The following is a 15,159-nucleotide window of genomic DNA, read 5'->3' as shown; positions in this document are numbered from 1 at the left end:
CAAAGTTAGTAGGAAGGCAACTTGCAAGGTGACATACTGTGTAGAATAAGAAATTAGAGCAATACAAAAGGCACACAAACACAAAAGTGCGTGACCAAGTCCGCAATAAGCGAAGCGGATGCCAGGACGAAGTATGCAGGTTAGCAAGGCATTTGAGAGACGAGGCTCTTCTGCAACCAACAGAGACCAGCCGCACAACGCATCGGACTACTAACCTAAGTATGTACCTAACCAGGGTCTAGACAAGGGGCGATAACGGGTCAAGATATGTACTGGGCATGGGTCAGGATACGAAGGCGGGGCATGTGGTGTATACCATCGTGCATTGCGTATCGTATACTATACAACATAATAGTCTACACTTGTATGTATATAACCTCTCATTGAGGTAGTTGCCAAGCCCGAGATCGTGCGTGAGGCGGGTCTCCTGGGACGGGACTGCAAGGGTCCTTGAAGGATGAGTGGACGGATTCAATGTTTACTGCATCTTGTCACGTCTTCCATAGCCAACGGCAACGTACCCCGAGGTGAAGACCGAGTAGAGAGTGCGTAGAGTACGTGGAGTGCGTAGTACCATCGTTCGTATGCCTTAGGTAGGATTGCCACTCATTGATACCTAATAAGAGGCTTATAAAACCAGAACTTGCAGGACCGAAAGAAGACCGACTGTTGAATCCAGCCGGTACGGTAACAATGTCATCATCTTTGCCAAAGCATTAACAGATTTGATAGGCGTGCCGCTTGTTACACAAATCGGCGGTATCGAAGACTCTCTTACCTCTCAAGGTCGCTATGTAGGTCGCCGACCGATGGGCGTACTTGGTTATTTTCCCGGTTTTCCAGGCACGACATCTTGTACTTAAAGCCAATATCCCGCAATTACGGGAATCATGATGTATCCCTTAGGTTAGACTCGTTGAATCAGCTATATCTCGGTAAGATGAGATGGAACGTAGCCATGGTCGTATAATGATGAAACATTAACATATCGGTAAGGTGATTAGTAGAAATCGCCTCACACGTATACACATTTCTCGTACGAAGGATTCTTGAGGGACCGCGAGGTGTGCTCGGACAACCTGGAAGACTACACACGGGAGGTGCCCAATCTCGAGGAAGCCGGGCGGGGTAGGCCGAAATCTCGTCACTTACATACGGGTGTGTAGTACCCGTTGTCCTGTTCCAACCATGTGGGATGGATCAGACGTTAGGAGGCGCAGGTAGAATGTATCGTGGTAAGCTTACCGCGGAGATGGATTGGGTTGTAAGAATCTCTTTTGTGTAGTGATAGTTTATCGTAGTGGTAGTTTAACCGTTTGTCTGTGCAACTGTATAAGTCTCTGGAGATAATCGGGAACACCGAGTTGAAAAAGGCTTTGATACGGTAGGGTCAGATTACTTGAGCAAGAAATAAAAAGAATTGAAAATCAGTACATAAAGAGTTTAGCGTGGTGGTACAAAGGATTTTCAATAATATGGAATTCTTTTACATAACTTATTAAGGTTATAGATTACGTCTAGGTATCATGGACAGCTGTATTATTAGATAATAGATCCATAACGGGCACTACCTAAGGGATCTAACAGCCCTAAGGATACATATGTACATACATATCAGACGTTAAGTGGGGAACAAAAAGTACCTAGACCTATGTAGGTAACCTCTTAGTCGAAGTCGGGGATCGGACCGTACAATGTCTATGTAGGTTAGATAGGTAGATTTGAAAAATATCCTCTCCACTTCAACTATTCCTTTCCCTCTTTAAATACCTCTACTACTCCAACAAAGCGGAATCATCGCCAAGGTTGCAAGCTACTTTATTTATATTGTGCTAACACGGGGTTAATTTTAGTTCTTAGTTCCAGAGAGTTGGGACAGCCAGTTGTTGTCATTCCCACAGTCATACGAGTAAGACCCGAAAACTTGTTCCCTGGTCCAACATCTCTCTTCTTTCTCGGCTGGTGATATTCGGTCTAGTCCAGAGTTGCCAATATGGCTCTACCGATATCGAATATGTTCTTCATAAAAATGACTACACAGTAGGCAGTTGGATATATGGTATGCGGATTGATCAGCTCTAAATATGCGCGGACGAGTGTCCAAAGTTCCCCTCATTCTGATCCTGAAGTTGAAGTTGTCTCGACAACTCATACTACCTCGACCTAAACCAACATGGTCCTACACACCCTGCCACCATCGAGCTTGCCTGCAGCAAGGACGTGACTTCGTCCAATGAGAATATAGAAATGACATTCTCACGTTATTTACATGCCAACCGAAAGAAGTTATCTTACAAGGATGATTCTTACATGTGTGTCTCTTAATCTATGTCTTCGACATTCCATTGGAAGCTACCCCGGCCGTCTTATCCAATGTTGGGACCATCGCACATCTTATTGACTCTTACATACAGATTCTTCAATACTCTCAGCTCCAATTCTTGCGTTTTCTCTCAAGACTCGGTCCAATTGCCGTGTTCTCAGGTGTGCCTACCATGGCTCAGTTGCGTGCTATGTTGCATGATGGTTCAGGACAAGAAGAAGCATGCTAATATTGATTTAATATTGATTGTTACTTTTACGATTATTCTTGTCGACAGATAGATACTATGTCGCATCAAGCCGGTAGCATCAGCGGTCAAAGACAAGGCTGAGTCTTCGAGTGAGCTGACCAACCGGTCCAGTCTACCCGGCCACCCTCCACCCTCCACTGGTGGCCATGTGAATGCGGGAAAGTCATTCTCGGCTAGAGGCTCTCGAACCTCTGCAGGAGAGAGGCAAAACCTTAAGTTCTTTGTTCGTCTAGTTATCTATTTAGATTGATGTGCAACTATCAACCCTCCAATCACTACAGATAGAATCCCTCGGAGATTGTTTCTGCTTAGTATCACTTGACCAGCAAGATTCCAATAATCTGCCGCGAACCCGAGTAGCTTTGAGAGATCTTTTTGTTCCGTCACGTTCTGACTTTATTCTACCGAGCTTTTACGCCCGTGGCCACCGCGTGGGCCTCGTTCGCTGGCTATTCTATACAAAGAACGGTTCCCTTCAACCTTCCAGATTCGTCTTGATCTTTATTTCCTCGGCCGTCACCTTAAGCGACAGATCCCTTAGGTGTTAGTATCTTGGCAACCCAAACTCAAGGCTGTCATTGATTCTTAGTTCTATATTGTACTAAGTATTTCATTGTTGTGGCGACTTCGCCTCAAGTTGGCCTGATGGGCGTCCAACCCGCAAATTCAATCCCTGTCGCGAAATGAGCCTCACTCATATTTTCAATTCTCTCCTCAACTAAACCATTTGCCGTGTTTTTCTTAATCGGCAAACATAGCAACAAGACACGATGCATCGGTCTAGAATATCCTGGTTGCTCTTTGCCATGAGATGGCTGACTGTATCTGGCCAGCTTTCAGGATGGATAGAGAATCAGCAGAACGCAACTATGTGTCTATGGGACATGTTTCGAAGTAAGACTCTATTGTAGCCTGATTTATCGCAGATCATTAATACTCGAGTAGTTGCTACGCTCGGAGATACAGTCTATATAGATGGCGGCCAAATATACTGGGTTGCAGGTCTTACAGATGGATCAATAACGCAAGTGTCAGATGGTAAGGTGTATTACAGTATATCTTGTCCAAGTACGTTGCATTCTAACTATTTATCTCTAGATAATCTTCTAGGTCGAATCTACAAGTTCAACTTTAGTACACCCTTCAACACAAGCACAAATTTCTCGGAAATTCTTACCCAAGACACCATAGCAACAGGCCCTAATGGTGACGCTGCGAACAATTTAGCTCCTAATTATTACGGCGGAGCATTACTCGCCAATGATCATGAATTCTTCACATACGGTGGCTTAATAAGGTTAACTAGTGAAGAATCACCGCCAGATGCCGATGCGTCGGTCGAATATGTGGCGTCGCTATACGGAGCCGATAAGCCCAGTTTCAATACGGGGCTCCGTTATAGAGAGCTCTCTGACGGCGTGACTCGATATGTTACGAACGGGGGCGCGGCCAGTGCCCCGTCTGAGAATAAGGCATGGTTTTTTGGAGGGTATCGCTCAGAATCTTTTGGTCCAATTTACACCGGTGCTCTTAGTGAAAATGTTACAGCGTCAAATACGTCAGATTACCTTATTACTCTGGATATGGCCACCCAAACACAAGAGACTTGGGGTAACACGACTCTCGGTCAACATACCCCAAGTCGTGCGGACCCATCCGTAGTCTGGGTTCCTGTTGGTGAGCAAGGCATTCTAGTAGTAATGGGTGGTGTTACGTACCCAGGATACCTAACCGCCGATATGCACTCTACGAATGAGGCGCAAAGTGTAAGTACATCCCTTAGGTTTCTGAAGATGATGTCACTAACTTGCTGGTAGAAAAAGGACGGCCCAGGCTTCATGAGAAGTATTGATGTTTATGATGTTGCGAGCAAAAAATGGTATCAACAGTCAACCGATGGTGCTCCACCCCAACTTGCAAGGGGATGCGCGGTAGTTGCCCCTGCTGAGGACTACTCAAGCTTCAATATCTACTATTACGGAGGTTATGATGGGCTTGATGATGGAGGTCAGTTTAACGACGATGTATGGATCCTATCGCTGCCATCATTCATGTGGATGAAGGTATATTCCGGCAAGCCCGAACATGGTCGGGCTGGTCATCAATGCGTTATGCCTTACCCAGACCAGATGATAGTCATTGGGGGCCGCCGAGCAAATGTAGGCACGGGTGGTCCTTTATGCCTCGATGGTGACCCCCCGGGAATTCTCCAAGTTTATAACCTCACGGAAAATCAGTGGATGGATTCATACGACCCGACTAGCTGGAATTATTATGGGGTTCCTCCGATGATTCACGCTATGATAGGGGGTGACGCCTCTGGTGGTGCAACTGTGACTGCCCCGAGTGCCTCAGGCTGGGAGGATCCTGAACTTGGGAAAGTCTTCGCTACTGCATATCCCACATCAAAATTGACTACGTACTACCCTTACAGCACTGTTGGCGCTGGTCGGGGCATCTACGAAAGCGACGGAGGAGGAGGAGGAGGAGGCACACCTTCTTGGGTAGCACCTGTATTGGGTGTAGTCCTTGGCCTTATATTTGTCACGGCAGTCGTTGTTGGGATTATCCTGTATAGGAGGCGGAAATATTTGAAAAAGAACAGTAGCGAGCCCTCGACTGATGAAAATGGCACCAGAATCTTATCCTGGATACAAGGCCAGAGCAATGGTAAGGCAACAACGGTCACTACTACTGACGACGCCCGCACTCAGTACGACGAGTTGGAAAGTCGAGGCATTACACCTGCGCGGTCACCTCCCCGGCCAGAAATGGAAATGGTCACTGAGATGCCAGAAACGTGTGTTGCAGAGCTTCCAGGTATGTTCCAATGCTCGCTATGATAGCGGGTTTACCTACTAACTTAACTCTTTTATAGATACTTCGCCCAGAGTTGAACTGGCAGGAGACACATATGCCAATTTGGGCATGGCACCTATCATCGGGACGAATGAAAAATCGTCTCTCGCCTCAAACCCGCAAACTTCTCATACTCCCAATCCAATCATCACACCAACCAACCAACCCGGACTTAACTCAGCCCAGGAGCTCTCCACGGGTATTACCTCCTCTCGGCCTCCGAGCTACGTCGCTCAACGACCCGACTCTCCGCCCCTAGGCAACACTGAAGCCCGTTTTGACTCTATCGCTCACGCCATCACTACGGATGTTCCCACAACCGTGACCCCGAATGCCGGCGCCTTTACAAGCCGAAAGGTAACCACCAGTGGTTCAAGCGGCATCAGCGACGCATCGACAGACAGCCAGGCCACGATACCGGCGCCAGCGCCGCCACCAGCATCATCGCACCATGTCATCGAATCGATCCCTGAAGCAAGCCCCCCACTATCTGTTAGTCCGCCGAGCGTCGCAGGTGTAAATGGGGCCCCCGAGCCTCCCGACTACGTGAGCGTATCTCAGCCCACAGCGACATTAGGTACAACAAATGCGGGGAACTCACGGCTGAGCGTGTTCCACGAGAACGAGGATGACCTAGATGAAGGCGAGAAGCGGTGATGAGTCGAAAGAACGTGCTCTACCTTCGGTAGGAGTTGTGCCCAGAATACACGACCTAGACAGGCACACGATAAGATCGGGGGTAAAAGAATCATATCGGAAATCACGCATACGGGCGGGGGGGGGGGAAGGAGAAGGTGGGAATCATATTTTCTTTTAATGAAGTTCAACTACACTGCTCAACTATAGATACCACAGCATGGGAAACACCCTGGAGGGAAAAGGACGGGATACGCCGGACTGGATTAGAGCCAATGCTCCGTATATAACTACCTGAAGATGTTCCTAAGTAGGGACTCGACGTTGGCACATATCATCTTGGATATAGGATAATTACCTACCTACCCAGGTACCTAAGACACACAAGTGGAAGCAAGGGGACGATGCATGACATGAATTTTACAGTATAGTATAGTATAGTATAGTATAGTATAGTATAGTATAGTGGTTGACGGGTCAATCAGTCGCTAAATCGATATTTCTAATGATAAACGTTAATTCGGTTGATCAGTTCCTTCATTTAAACTACTATGACTGCGGGTTTGAGAATAGTTTCATTTTTCATTATTATCTATTATTCTTGTACAAGTTAGCAGTCTGTCTAAGAGTCTAAGGCAGACAGACCAAACAAGTAGGTAGTACGCCATGGAAAGCCGTAGTTCAACACGTCCCTAGACTATACCCACGGTCAATCTAGCCAGAGCCTAGGTCTACACCTACATAGGGACATGTCCATTGCAAAGTCGGATGCGTTCACTTCCATGCTACCTAGTAGCCCCTTACTAGATTCCCCCTTTCCCAGGCCTGTAGGATTTGCCCCCCCCCCACCCGTTTGTCCGACGACAATGCGCATGATCCGCTCGATAGTCATGGCACATCTTGGCTTCAACAGCAAACATTGACAAATACGAGTAGCAGTCCCGTGACTAAAGGCCGCACTCTACCGCACTCTTGGCTCTATTGCATGCAACAAAGGCATATTTGAATCAGCCCTTCGCTTTCTCGATAGCTCCTATCGCCGCGTCCATTTCTATTATCGGAGCATTAAAGCCGACTGCTTTGTGCTCGCTTATTATGGCGAAAAACGTAGACAATAGTTTATCAACCCTTCTTTCGACCTGGCTTCCCTCGACCTCGCCCACGGGCAGCCCGACCTCTAGTGGCGGCGCCCCCTCTACTAGATCTAGTAGTTGGGGCAGCGTCGGCTTCTTCCTTCTCACTTTCCTCTTCCTCTTCCTCTTCCTCTTCTTCGCTCTCATTTTCTTCGACTTCCTCGTCGTCTTCCTCAGGTTCTTCTTCGACGTCTGGCTCCACGCTCTCTGCCTTCGCCTTCGCCTTCGCGGCAGCTCGCTTCTGGCTCCTAGCACCTCTTGCAGTTGGCCGACCTGCAGGACTACTGGGGAACGGTGTCTCTTGATCGGTGTCGTCGATGGTGCTGGACCTTCGCGTCTTCGTCGTGGTACTACCAGCAATGCTCGCCGCATCGGCCGTGGCGTCATGCCCACCTCTAGTGCTGCCACGCTTGCGCTTTCTACCAGAAACCGCGTGTTTTTCGTGAGCTTCCGCTTCTGCATCCGACGGGGCCGACTCTTCACCAGGTCCGGCGGCAGCACGGGCCCACATGAGATCATGAAAGTCATCCGCAGGTAGGTCGAAATAATTGTACTTCTGCTCAGGAGGCTCCTCATCTTGGCCTTCGGTTTCGCCCTTAACGTAGTCGAAGGAGTTATCGCGCTCGTCTATGGCATCCATATTGTAGAAAAGCCGCAGTTTGTTCCATATACATGGTATGCGCGTGTGCGTCTCGACGTCCGGATCGAACCCATGGTTGCGGAGATGTTCCGAAATAGAAATCATGCGAAAGTGTTTATGAATTCCTGTAGACAATTAGATGGCAAAATTGGAGTAAGATCCATAACTGCGCTGCGCATGGTGCGTACCCGACGGTTTCCAGCGAATAACTGCTTTAAATAGGGAAGATTCCTGATCGTCGGTCCAGAGGTTGTTGAGGATCTCAGATGGCGGAGGTAAATTAGGCTTGGAAGCTGTAGGAGTATCGGCGGCTCGAGGGGTATCTGCAGCTTGGGGCGTGTCGACATCCATGGCGTCGTCATCGCGCGCGGGAGTCGACGACGCTTTTGGCGTTGACACCTCTGCCAAACCGCCGGCCTTAGATTTTCTTTTAGGAGGCATACTGGCCTTCTCGGGAGGAATTGGTTATAAAAATTCTTCCGGTATGGCCTTATTCTAGTTTAATCAAGCTGTCGCCTAGTAGGAATGTATGCCACGAAGTTAATATATAGAAAAAGTGAAGCTGTTGAGACACGGTAATAATTGTTAAATTTAAATCAAACAGAACTTTAGCTAACTTTGGAGTAGCTTTCGATAAGAACCAGGGTCCAAGCTGTGCCCACCATGTATAGTGTACCTAGGTACTAAGTACATAGGTAAAGTCTTGCGCTAAGACGATCTGTGGCTTAGAAGATCGCGGGGCAGGCGCGTTACCTAAGGTTCCAGTTAAATGGCGTGGCTTATATTGAATGACATAGGTACCTAACAGGAGGTACCTAAGCTTTAACGCCGTTTATCGTTTACGCGTTTGGTACTAAGTACAATACATGATATATCGATAATCTTCCAATTACTTGACCATCTCATGATCCTGACGGCCAATATCCCAGGATCTCACATAGTTCCTATGGAAATGCTCTCAACCAAATACGCAAATGAATCCTATACTTTCTAAGCCAACAAGATGGCGGATGAAGACTTTGCCGACGTATTCGCATTTCCAGATTACAACTTATCTTCAAAGTTGTTAACGCTTTCATCAGGGTCGGATAGCCAATTCTTCAATACCGACCTTCCAGGTTCCAATAAGTCGGCTGAAGGCCATGTTACCGTCAAGCCCGCCAACGCAGACGTCGATGGGTTCTTCAAGCTGCCTGATTCACTACTACCTATAGATCTCAATGGGATTGATGAGACAGACTACCAGATTGCCCCCATTCCCGAAACACTTCATGACGTAAATTTGCATGACCTCGATGTGTTTGACGATTCGTGGCTTCTGAAGGACAAACCAGCACAAGTTGAATTCGAGTACAAAACGTGGGACGGTTTCTTGGTGCCTGATACTCCTCAGCCGGCACCATTATTTATTACCGAAGCCGGGCCAGGAACATATGACGCTGTAATTAAACATACAGAAGATCCCCTCGGTATTGGGAATTCTGAGAGCAATGTTATTCAAACTAGCCCGTATCTTACAGCCTTGTTAGGCCTTGCGTTTGGCAGAGGCTCGGTCTTTTTCACGTGGGACGAGAACAAAGCTTGTTTCATTCCCAATCTAGACAAGATGAGAATTTCAGGTTACTCTTTACAAGTCCTACAGGGCCTTCAGCAGTGTTGTCTAGAATGTGGAAACACAACTCGTTTTCTTTCAACCTATGTACAAGCCATATATGAGACGCGGCCGGGTGCAGTCAGGGTTGCTATCGCGAAGGCCGTGGATATGACTTTAATGACTATTCAAAAGATCCTCGGAGCTAGGGCGAGACAAATACGGTCTCTCCTACAGCTGAAGTCACTTATCCAACCCATCCAGACAGTGCTCGCATATTTCAAAAACTTGATATTGAATGTTTCGAAGACAAGGACCGACGAGCAAGCATTATCTCTCATCTTCGAGGAAGCTCAATCACTAGAGCATAGCAATGCGCTCTTGAGCGTAGTTATGCGTGAAGTCCTATCACGTGTCTCTACGCCTTGGACTCAGTTCGCAGAGAAGTGGATAGGGGTTCGAACCGAAACAGGGGTACCATTAACCAAAGAGGATCCCGGGAACAGCTTTATCAAAGTCGGAAATATTCAGGTCGTAGACGATTTGGGATTTGAGGCCGACGAGCTTGATTACATCCTTGATGAAGAGCGTATGCCAACGTTTATTCCGAGCGAGGTAGCTCTAGTTATGTTCGAGACCGGCAAAACTCTACGGCTCCTCCGCACACATCATCCAGAACATCCAATCTGCCAGATAGAGCTTATCATCAAAAGCAATCCTCCCCTTCTCCAATGGCACTTCGATTGGAAATCCATAGAACGATTTCAAGAAGACGTAAAAGCCTACGAGAAAAGCCTGTCCAAAAGTCTACATCATCAGCCTACAGGGGGAAGTGCTATATGCCAACTAACGAGCTCGACTGATAGTTTGCCAGATGGGAACTATACTTTGCAGTTTTTCGGGCACGGAGAAACAGAACTTGAAGGACAATTACTAGCTTCCATTGCAGCACTCGATAAACCACCAACTACAACTTCCGGGGAAGACAACTTGGCAAGATTGCTTAACGACGACTTATTCAAGACGGCGGCCATTGTCGAGCAGGAGATTTCTGACTTCTCACCGCATTGGTCATTAATACCATATTATTCTTTCGGGCCGCTCGTTGCAGCACAAGCACGAGTCATCAATCGGGAATATATGAAGTTACTCTTCGGTGCACATCACCTACGCGATCATTTATCCCTGCAGAAGCAATTTCATCTACTCGGAAACGGCATGTTCTGCAGTCGCCTTTCCCACGCATTATTTGACCCTAACCTTGACACTGCTGAACGACAGATGGGTGTTGCTCTCAGTGGTGGTACAATGGGACTTCGCTTGAGTGGAAGAGATACTTGGCCTCCGGCCAGTTCGGAACTTCGGTTAACTTTGATGGGGGTTCTAGCAGAAAATTTTCTGCCCTCGTCACCTAAGACTGTTCCTTTCATAGATGGAAAATATGATCTACCCGGCGACATTAGCTTTGGTGTACGAGATCTTTCGAGCGAGGAAATCGACAAATGCTTAGACCCCGGCTCGCTGGAAGCATTGGACTTCCTTCGGCTCTCGTATAAGCCTCCTGCTCCTCTCTCCCCTATTTTTGCTCCGGTGATTCTACTCAAGTACGACAAAATATTTAGATTGTTGCTTAGGGTGCTCCGAATGCTCTATGTTGTTGAACAACTCTTTCGAGATACTCTTGCGAGAACATCCAATTGGTACAATATCGGCAATACTTCAATACGGTTTCGCTTTGAAGCACATAATTTCGTTACAAGCATAAGCTCTTACTTCTTTGATACGGGCATTGAGATGCCATGGAAACAATTCGAAACCCGACTTGCAGATATAGAAGATAACCTTTCAAAACTAGACCTTGATCCCCAAGACGCACGCATTCTCAGCCCAGACGAGCTACGAGAAGAACACGAACGACTACTTGATCACATCATGCATACATTGTTGCTTAGAAAGCGACAGCAGCCGGTTATGAAATTACTAGAAGATATTTTTAGTATTATTCTGAAGTTTTCCAAAGTAGCCCGCTTAGAGGCATCAGGTAACAAGGAAGGCAAAACTCGGGGCTTATCGCCAACAAGTCTTTACGATACCTTCAAGAAGAAGGTAGACATTTTCATAACTGTATGTCGCGCTCTCCAAGAGAAGGGAGGTCTTAAAGGGAAACCGGCCGCAAACGATATAATGGCGGATGATGGAAGACGTGGTGAGGACGTCAAGGAGGAGAATACCATTGATAAACTCTTGATCAAACTTGATATGTCAGGTTATTACGGGCACATGAAGAATTGATTAAATACAAACATAAGATATCCTAAATGAATAAGATTCCATGATAATTGTAGTTTGACATTTCATCTCCCCCCTTTTTTTAGCCCCTTAATTGCTCACTCACTTTTAAGTACACCCATAAAGTACCTGTATGTACCTATGTACCTTGGCAACCCCGCATCGCGTTCCTAACGCGCAACCACGAACCCCACTACTCAAATCAGCAAGAGGTACGAAGTACGTAGGTACATGTAAATTGTGTCCTTCAGCGCATAACAATTTACTTGGCTCCATCCTTCAACTTTTTATTCCCACATGCCAAATCAACAACATGTCTCGACCTGGGCCGTCCTCAGCAAGGAATTTAACCTTGACGGAGGAATTGGAGAAATTAGAACAGTCAATTACCCTCACGCTACAAGAAATTGACCACAACTTCAATAAGGCGCACCGAATTGTCACTACCAGCATCCTACCTCTCGTAGAGCAATATGGCGAGCATTCAAAGGCTGTTTGGGAAGCGTCTAAAGTATGTGCAGGTTTACAAGCAGCTCGTTATACACTTGTTGGGTTACTGACTTCCCTGTTTTCTATTATTTTAGTTCTGGAAGCAATTCTTCGAGGCATCCGCCAACGTGTCTCTTTCCGGTTACGAAGAATTAGCCGGCGATGACGAGACTACTACAGCTGAGGAGACGGCTCTAGAGGACACGACATCTAACTATAACGACGCTACTACCGAGGAAGACACAACCGTCGAGCAGTCGGGTTATGCCGAGCAGCACCAGGAGCAACACGACATGCCCGATGATTCCATCCTTGACCATGCCGAGATAACGGGAAGCACACCACGGGCGCCGTCTACGAAATCACTACCGCACATGAAAAAACCACAGTTTGCCGACTTCGAGTCGCCCTACGAGAAGCTACGGCGCGAACTCAAAGGCGAGAATACTATCTTTAAGGACGATTTGCTTGCCGATGACGACGACACCTTAGAACTGCCAACCCACACGAGGACAAGCAATCAGTCGAGGCTACCGGATATGTCGATGACACCACGTTCTTCATCCTTACTAGAAGAACCAGCACCCAAGTCTGCAACCAGCAGGCACAAGGACCCGTTACTACACCGTATCCTCGACAAGAATTACCGACTTCAGGCTACTCCGCACAAAACCGTTGCCTTGCCGCCACAATCGCGCGGTCTTCGTGGCAGATCCCCCGCCAAGCCCGCCGAAGGAGAGGAAGACCGGACACGCAGGGCACTGTGGGCCGAGAGTCCGATGAGCTCGCCCGAGATAGCGATGCCGAAGCTGCGGAGCGACTTGTACATGTCGCCTATACGGCTAGCACGAGGCCGTCCAGCCATAAACGATGCTCCAAGAACACCAGGAGTCAGTGTGCAGACTCCGGGTACGGCAAGGAAGACGAGAGATATCTTCGCCGAGGCTAGGGATAGGGAGCTGAGTAAGGGTAAGGCCAAGAAGGATCCAGATGAGATCAACTGGGACAGTGATGACGATGACGATTTCGGTGGGATGAGCCCGCCGAAGACGATTCAGTTTGCGCTGCCGCCGAGTAAGCTCATGCAAACACCCGGTAAGTCGAATTCTTCTTTTTTCTATTGCTATAACTCCTTCACGAAGTCTATATAGCTGTAAGATATACTAACAGGAGTAAAAAGCACGAGAGGCAAGCAGGCGGATCGTCGACGATATTCTAATCACGGCCGGCGCGGCACCGGAGGATTCGTCCGAGTACAGCCCGACGATGGTCAAGATGAATCAAGATATCTTGGACGATACGTTCTAAGACACGGAAAAGATGTTGTCGGCAACATACGTCGACAAGACCAGGCCAGGTCCCGGAGCAGTATTTATTGTTTATTGTTATCATAGTACGAGTAGGCACCTGGACAAAACGGAAGATACCCCTTTATTTGTTACTTCCTATTCCTACCATGTTGCGCCGTTGCTTGTGCATAACTATACCAAAATATTTCCTCCCATTCTAAGAAACATGTATCGTGTTCATCGTCCATCAATCCAGAGATACCAGTCTTTCTTGCCGGAACGTGGTCCTCGTCATCCCATCTACATCCCCTTATTTCTCCACCGAAATAACCATTAACCAGCCATCTCGACAAGACAAACAGGGAGTTCCATGTGTAGTGTAGTAGAAGGGCTTAGAAGTTCATCCTGACTTGGTTCCGTTGCGCGATCCGGTTCAACTCGGCTTGAGTAGGGCTAGAGCTAGAGCCGGAGCTGGAACCATCGGGTTTGCTCGACTTGCTTGAGGTGTGCTTCTTGAACAAAGCTTTGGCGCTGCCAAATGAGCTTGTGGAGAATACAGAGGCCGTGTCGGAGGAAGCAGGCTGGGCCTTTTCGACGTCGACGCCGGTTTTATCTTGTGGTTGGCTCATGGTGTCTTGTTATGCGTGGGTTTGCTTGTCTGCTGTTGAGGATGATGGGGTTATTCAGAGTAGACAACCGTGACTCTGGTAGATGTTTCTGTCGGGTAGAGAAGTGAGAAGAGGTAGCCGTCTAGGTCCGAGCCCCTTGCAAAACTAAGCTACTTATTTGCCTAAGGTTGGCGTGATCGGATGCCGCTTGCTTATTGATGATCTGATATCTAGAAGACGAGAAATATAGTTGTTGGACAAGAGGGCGGGGGGCATATTATATATTGGATACATGTACACGATCGATATGTCCATGTATAGGTATGTAAGTCACACCCTCTATTACATCGCGGCATACTACCGCTTTAGGTAATGTATCTCACATTGTAACAAGACAAAGTACCTAGTTTTGGATACTAGTCAATGACTATAAATATTATCCCGTGTGAGTTATCTAAATCCGGGATCATTGAATATAAGGATAAGATGATAATAGTTGGGTTGGGTATAGGCAATGAATAGTCTTAAGAATTCGTCACCTCGACTCGACCTATTAGACCTTAAGTGCTGACGATAAATACCTAGTATCTGCACTCCTAGTAAAGCACCTAATAAAGCACCTAATAATATAGGTACCTACGTAAATAGACCTCGCGTACATAGTATACTTTATAGACGAGTCTGTTCTAGAAACTCAGCTTATCCCATTCCTATTCGAGTACATATCCGAACACCGAGCCCCATGTAAGCACACATTATTATTATCAAAGACCACCCAAGCCCAAAGGGAAAAGACTTACGAAGCGAGCCATTGGAAACATTGCTGCCTTACAGAACTTCGTCCTAATCCCTTCCGAAGAATACATCATGTAAATGTTGCCTATTCTTTTTTTTTCTCGACCGGGGCCCCGCAAAGCATACGCGAGTCGGTATCGTCGGCTCAGCCTCATTAAGACTACCTAGATAGGCAATATTATTCGCATGCATTAGCTCGTCAACAAAACAAAACAAACCTAGTCTTTCCGCACGCAACGTCATTTCCCGCCCTGACT

The 15,159-nt window shown here is 47.2% G+C and overlaps 4 protein-coding genes across 4 annotated transcripts; 3 read left to right on the top strand and 1 right to left on the bottom strand.

Annotated features, from left to right (window-relative positions):
* Positions 1-3,379: 3,379 nt before the first annotated feature.
* On the top strand, positions 3,380-6,089 carry F4813DRAFT_386201 (uncharacterized protein; the record flags this gene model as incomplete). Its single annotated transcript, XM_049246380.1, has 5 exons — positions 3,380-3,467; positions 3,519-3,611; positions 3,672-4,339; positions 4,391-5,393; positions 5,452-6,089. 5 exons carry the CDS (start codon positions 3,380-3,382, stop codon positions 6,087-6,089), a joined length of 2,490 nt encoding a protein of 829 aa, XP_049102756.1.
* A 1,101-nt stretch (positions 6,090-7,190) lies between these two features.
* Positions 7,191-8,282, bottom strand: F4813DRAFT_386200 (CT20-domain-containing protein; the record flags this gene model as incomplete). Its single annotated transcript, XM_049246379.1, has 2 exons — positions 7,191-7,966; positions 8,030-8,282. 2 exons carry the CDS (start codon positions 8,280-8,282, stop codon positions 7,191-7,193), a joined length of 1,029 nt encoding a protein of 342 aa, XP_049102755.1.
* A 121-nt stretch (positions 8,283-8,403) lies between these two features.
* F4813DRAFT_263803 (Spc98 family-domain-containing protein) lies at positions 8,404-11,784 on the top strand. Its single transcript, XM_049240291.1, has 2 exons — positions 8,404-8,416; positions 8,469-11,784. The coding sequence occupies exon 2, from the start codon at positions 8,845-8,847 to the stop codon at positions 11,722-11,724; it is 2,880 nt and encodes a 959-aa protein (XP_049102754.1). The 5' UTR covers positions 8,404-8,416; positions 8,469-8,844; the 3' UTR covers positions 11,725-11,784.
* Positions 11,785-11,972: 188 nt separating this feature from the next.
* F4813DRAFT_263742 (DASH complex subunit Ask1-domain-containing protein) lies at positions 11,973-13,705 on the top strand. Its single transcript, XM_049240289.1, has 3 exons — positions 11,973-12,232; positions 12,306-13,305; positions 13,391-13,705. The coding sequence occupies exons 1-3, from the start codon at positions 12,035-12,037 to the stop codon at positions 13,516-13,518; spliced, it is 1,326 nt and encodes a 441-aa protein (XP_049102753.1). The 5' UTR covers positions 11,973-12,034; the 3' UTR covers positions 13,519-13,705.
* The last annotated feature ends 1,454 nt before the right edge of the window (positions 13,706-15,159 follow it).

This window comes from Daldinia decipiens (genome assembly GCF_022478715.1).
Source record: "Daldinia decipiens strain CBS 113046 unplaced genomic scaffold F4813scaffold_5, whole genome shotgun sequence".
In the NCBI taxonomy this organism is placed as follows: Eukaryota; Fungi; Ascomycota; class Sordariomycetes; order Xylariales; family Hypoxylaceae; genus Daldinia; species Daldinia decipiens.
The sequence above is the reverse complement of the archived record's forward strand: the minus strand, read 5'-3'. Positions and strand labels throughout refer to the sequence as shown.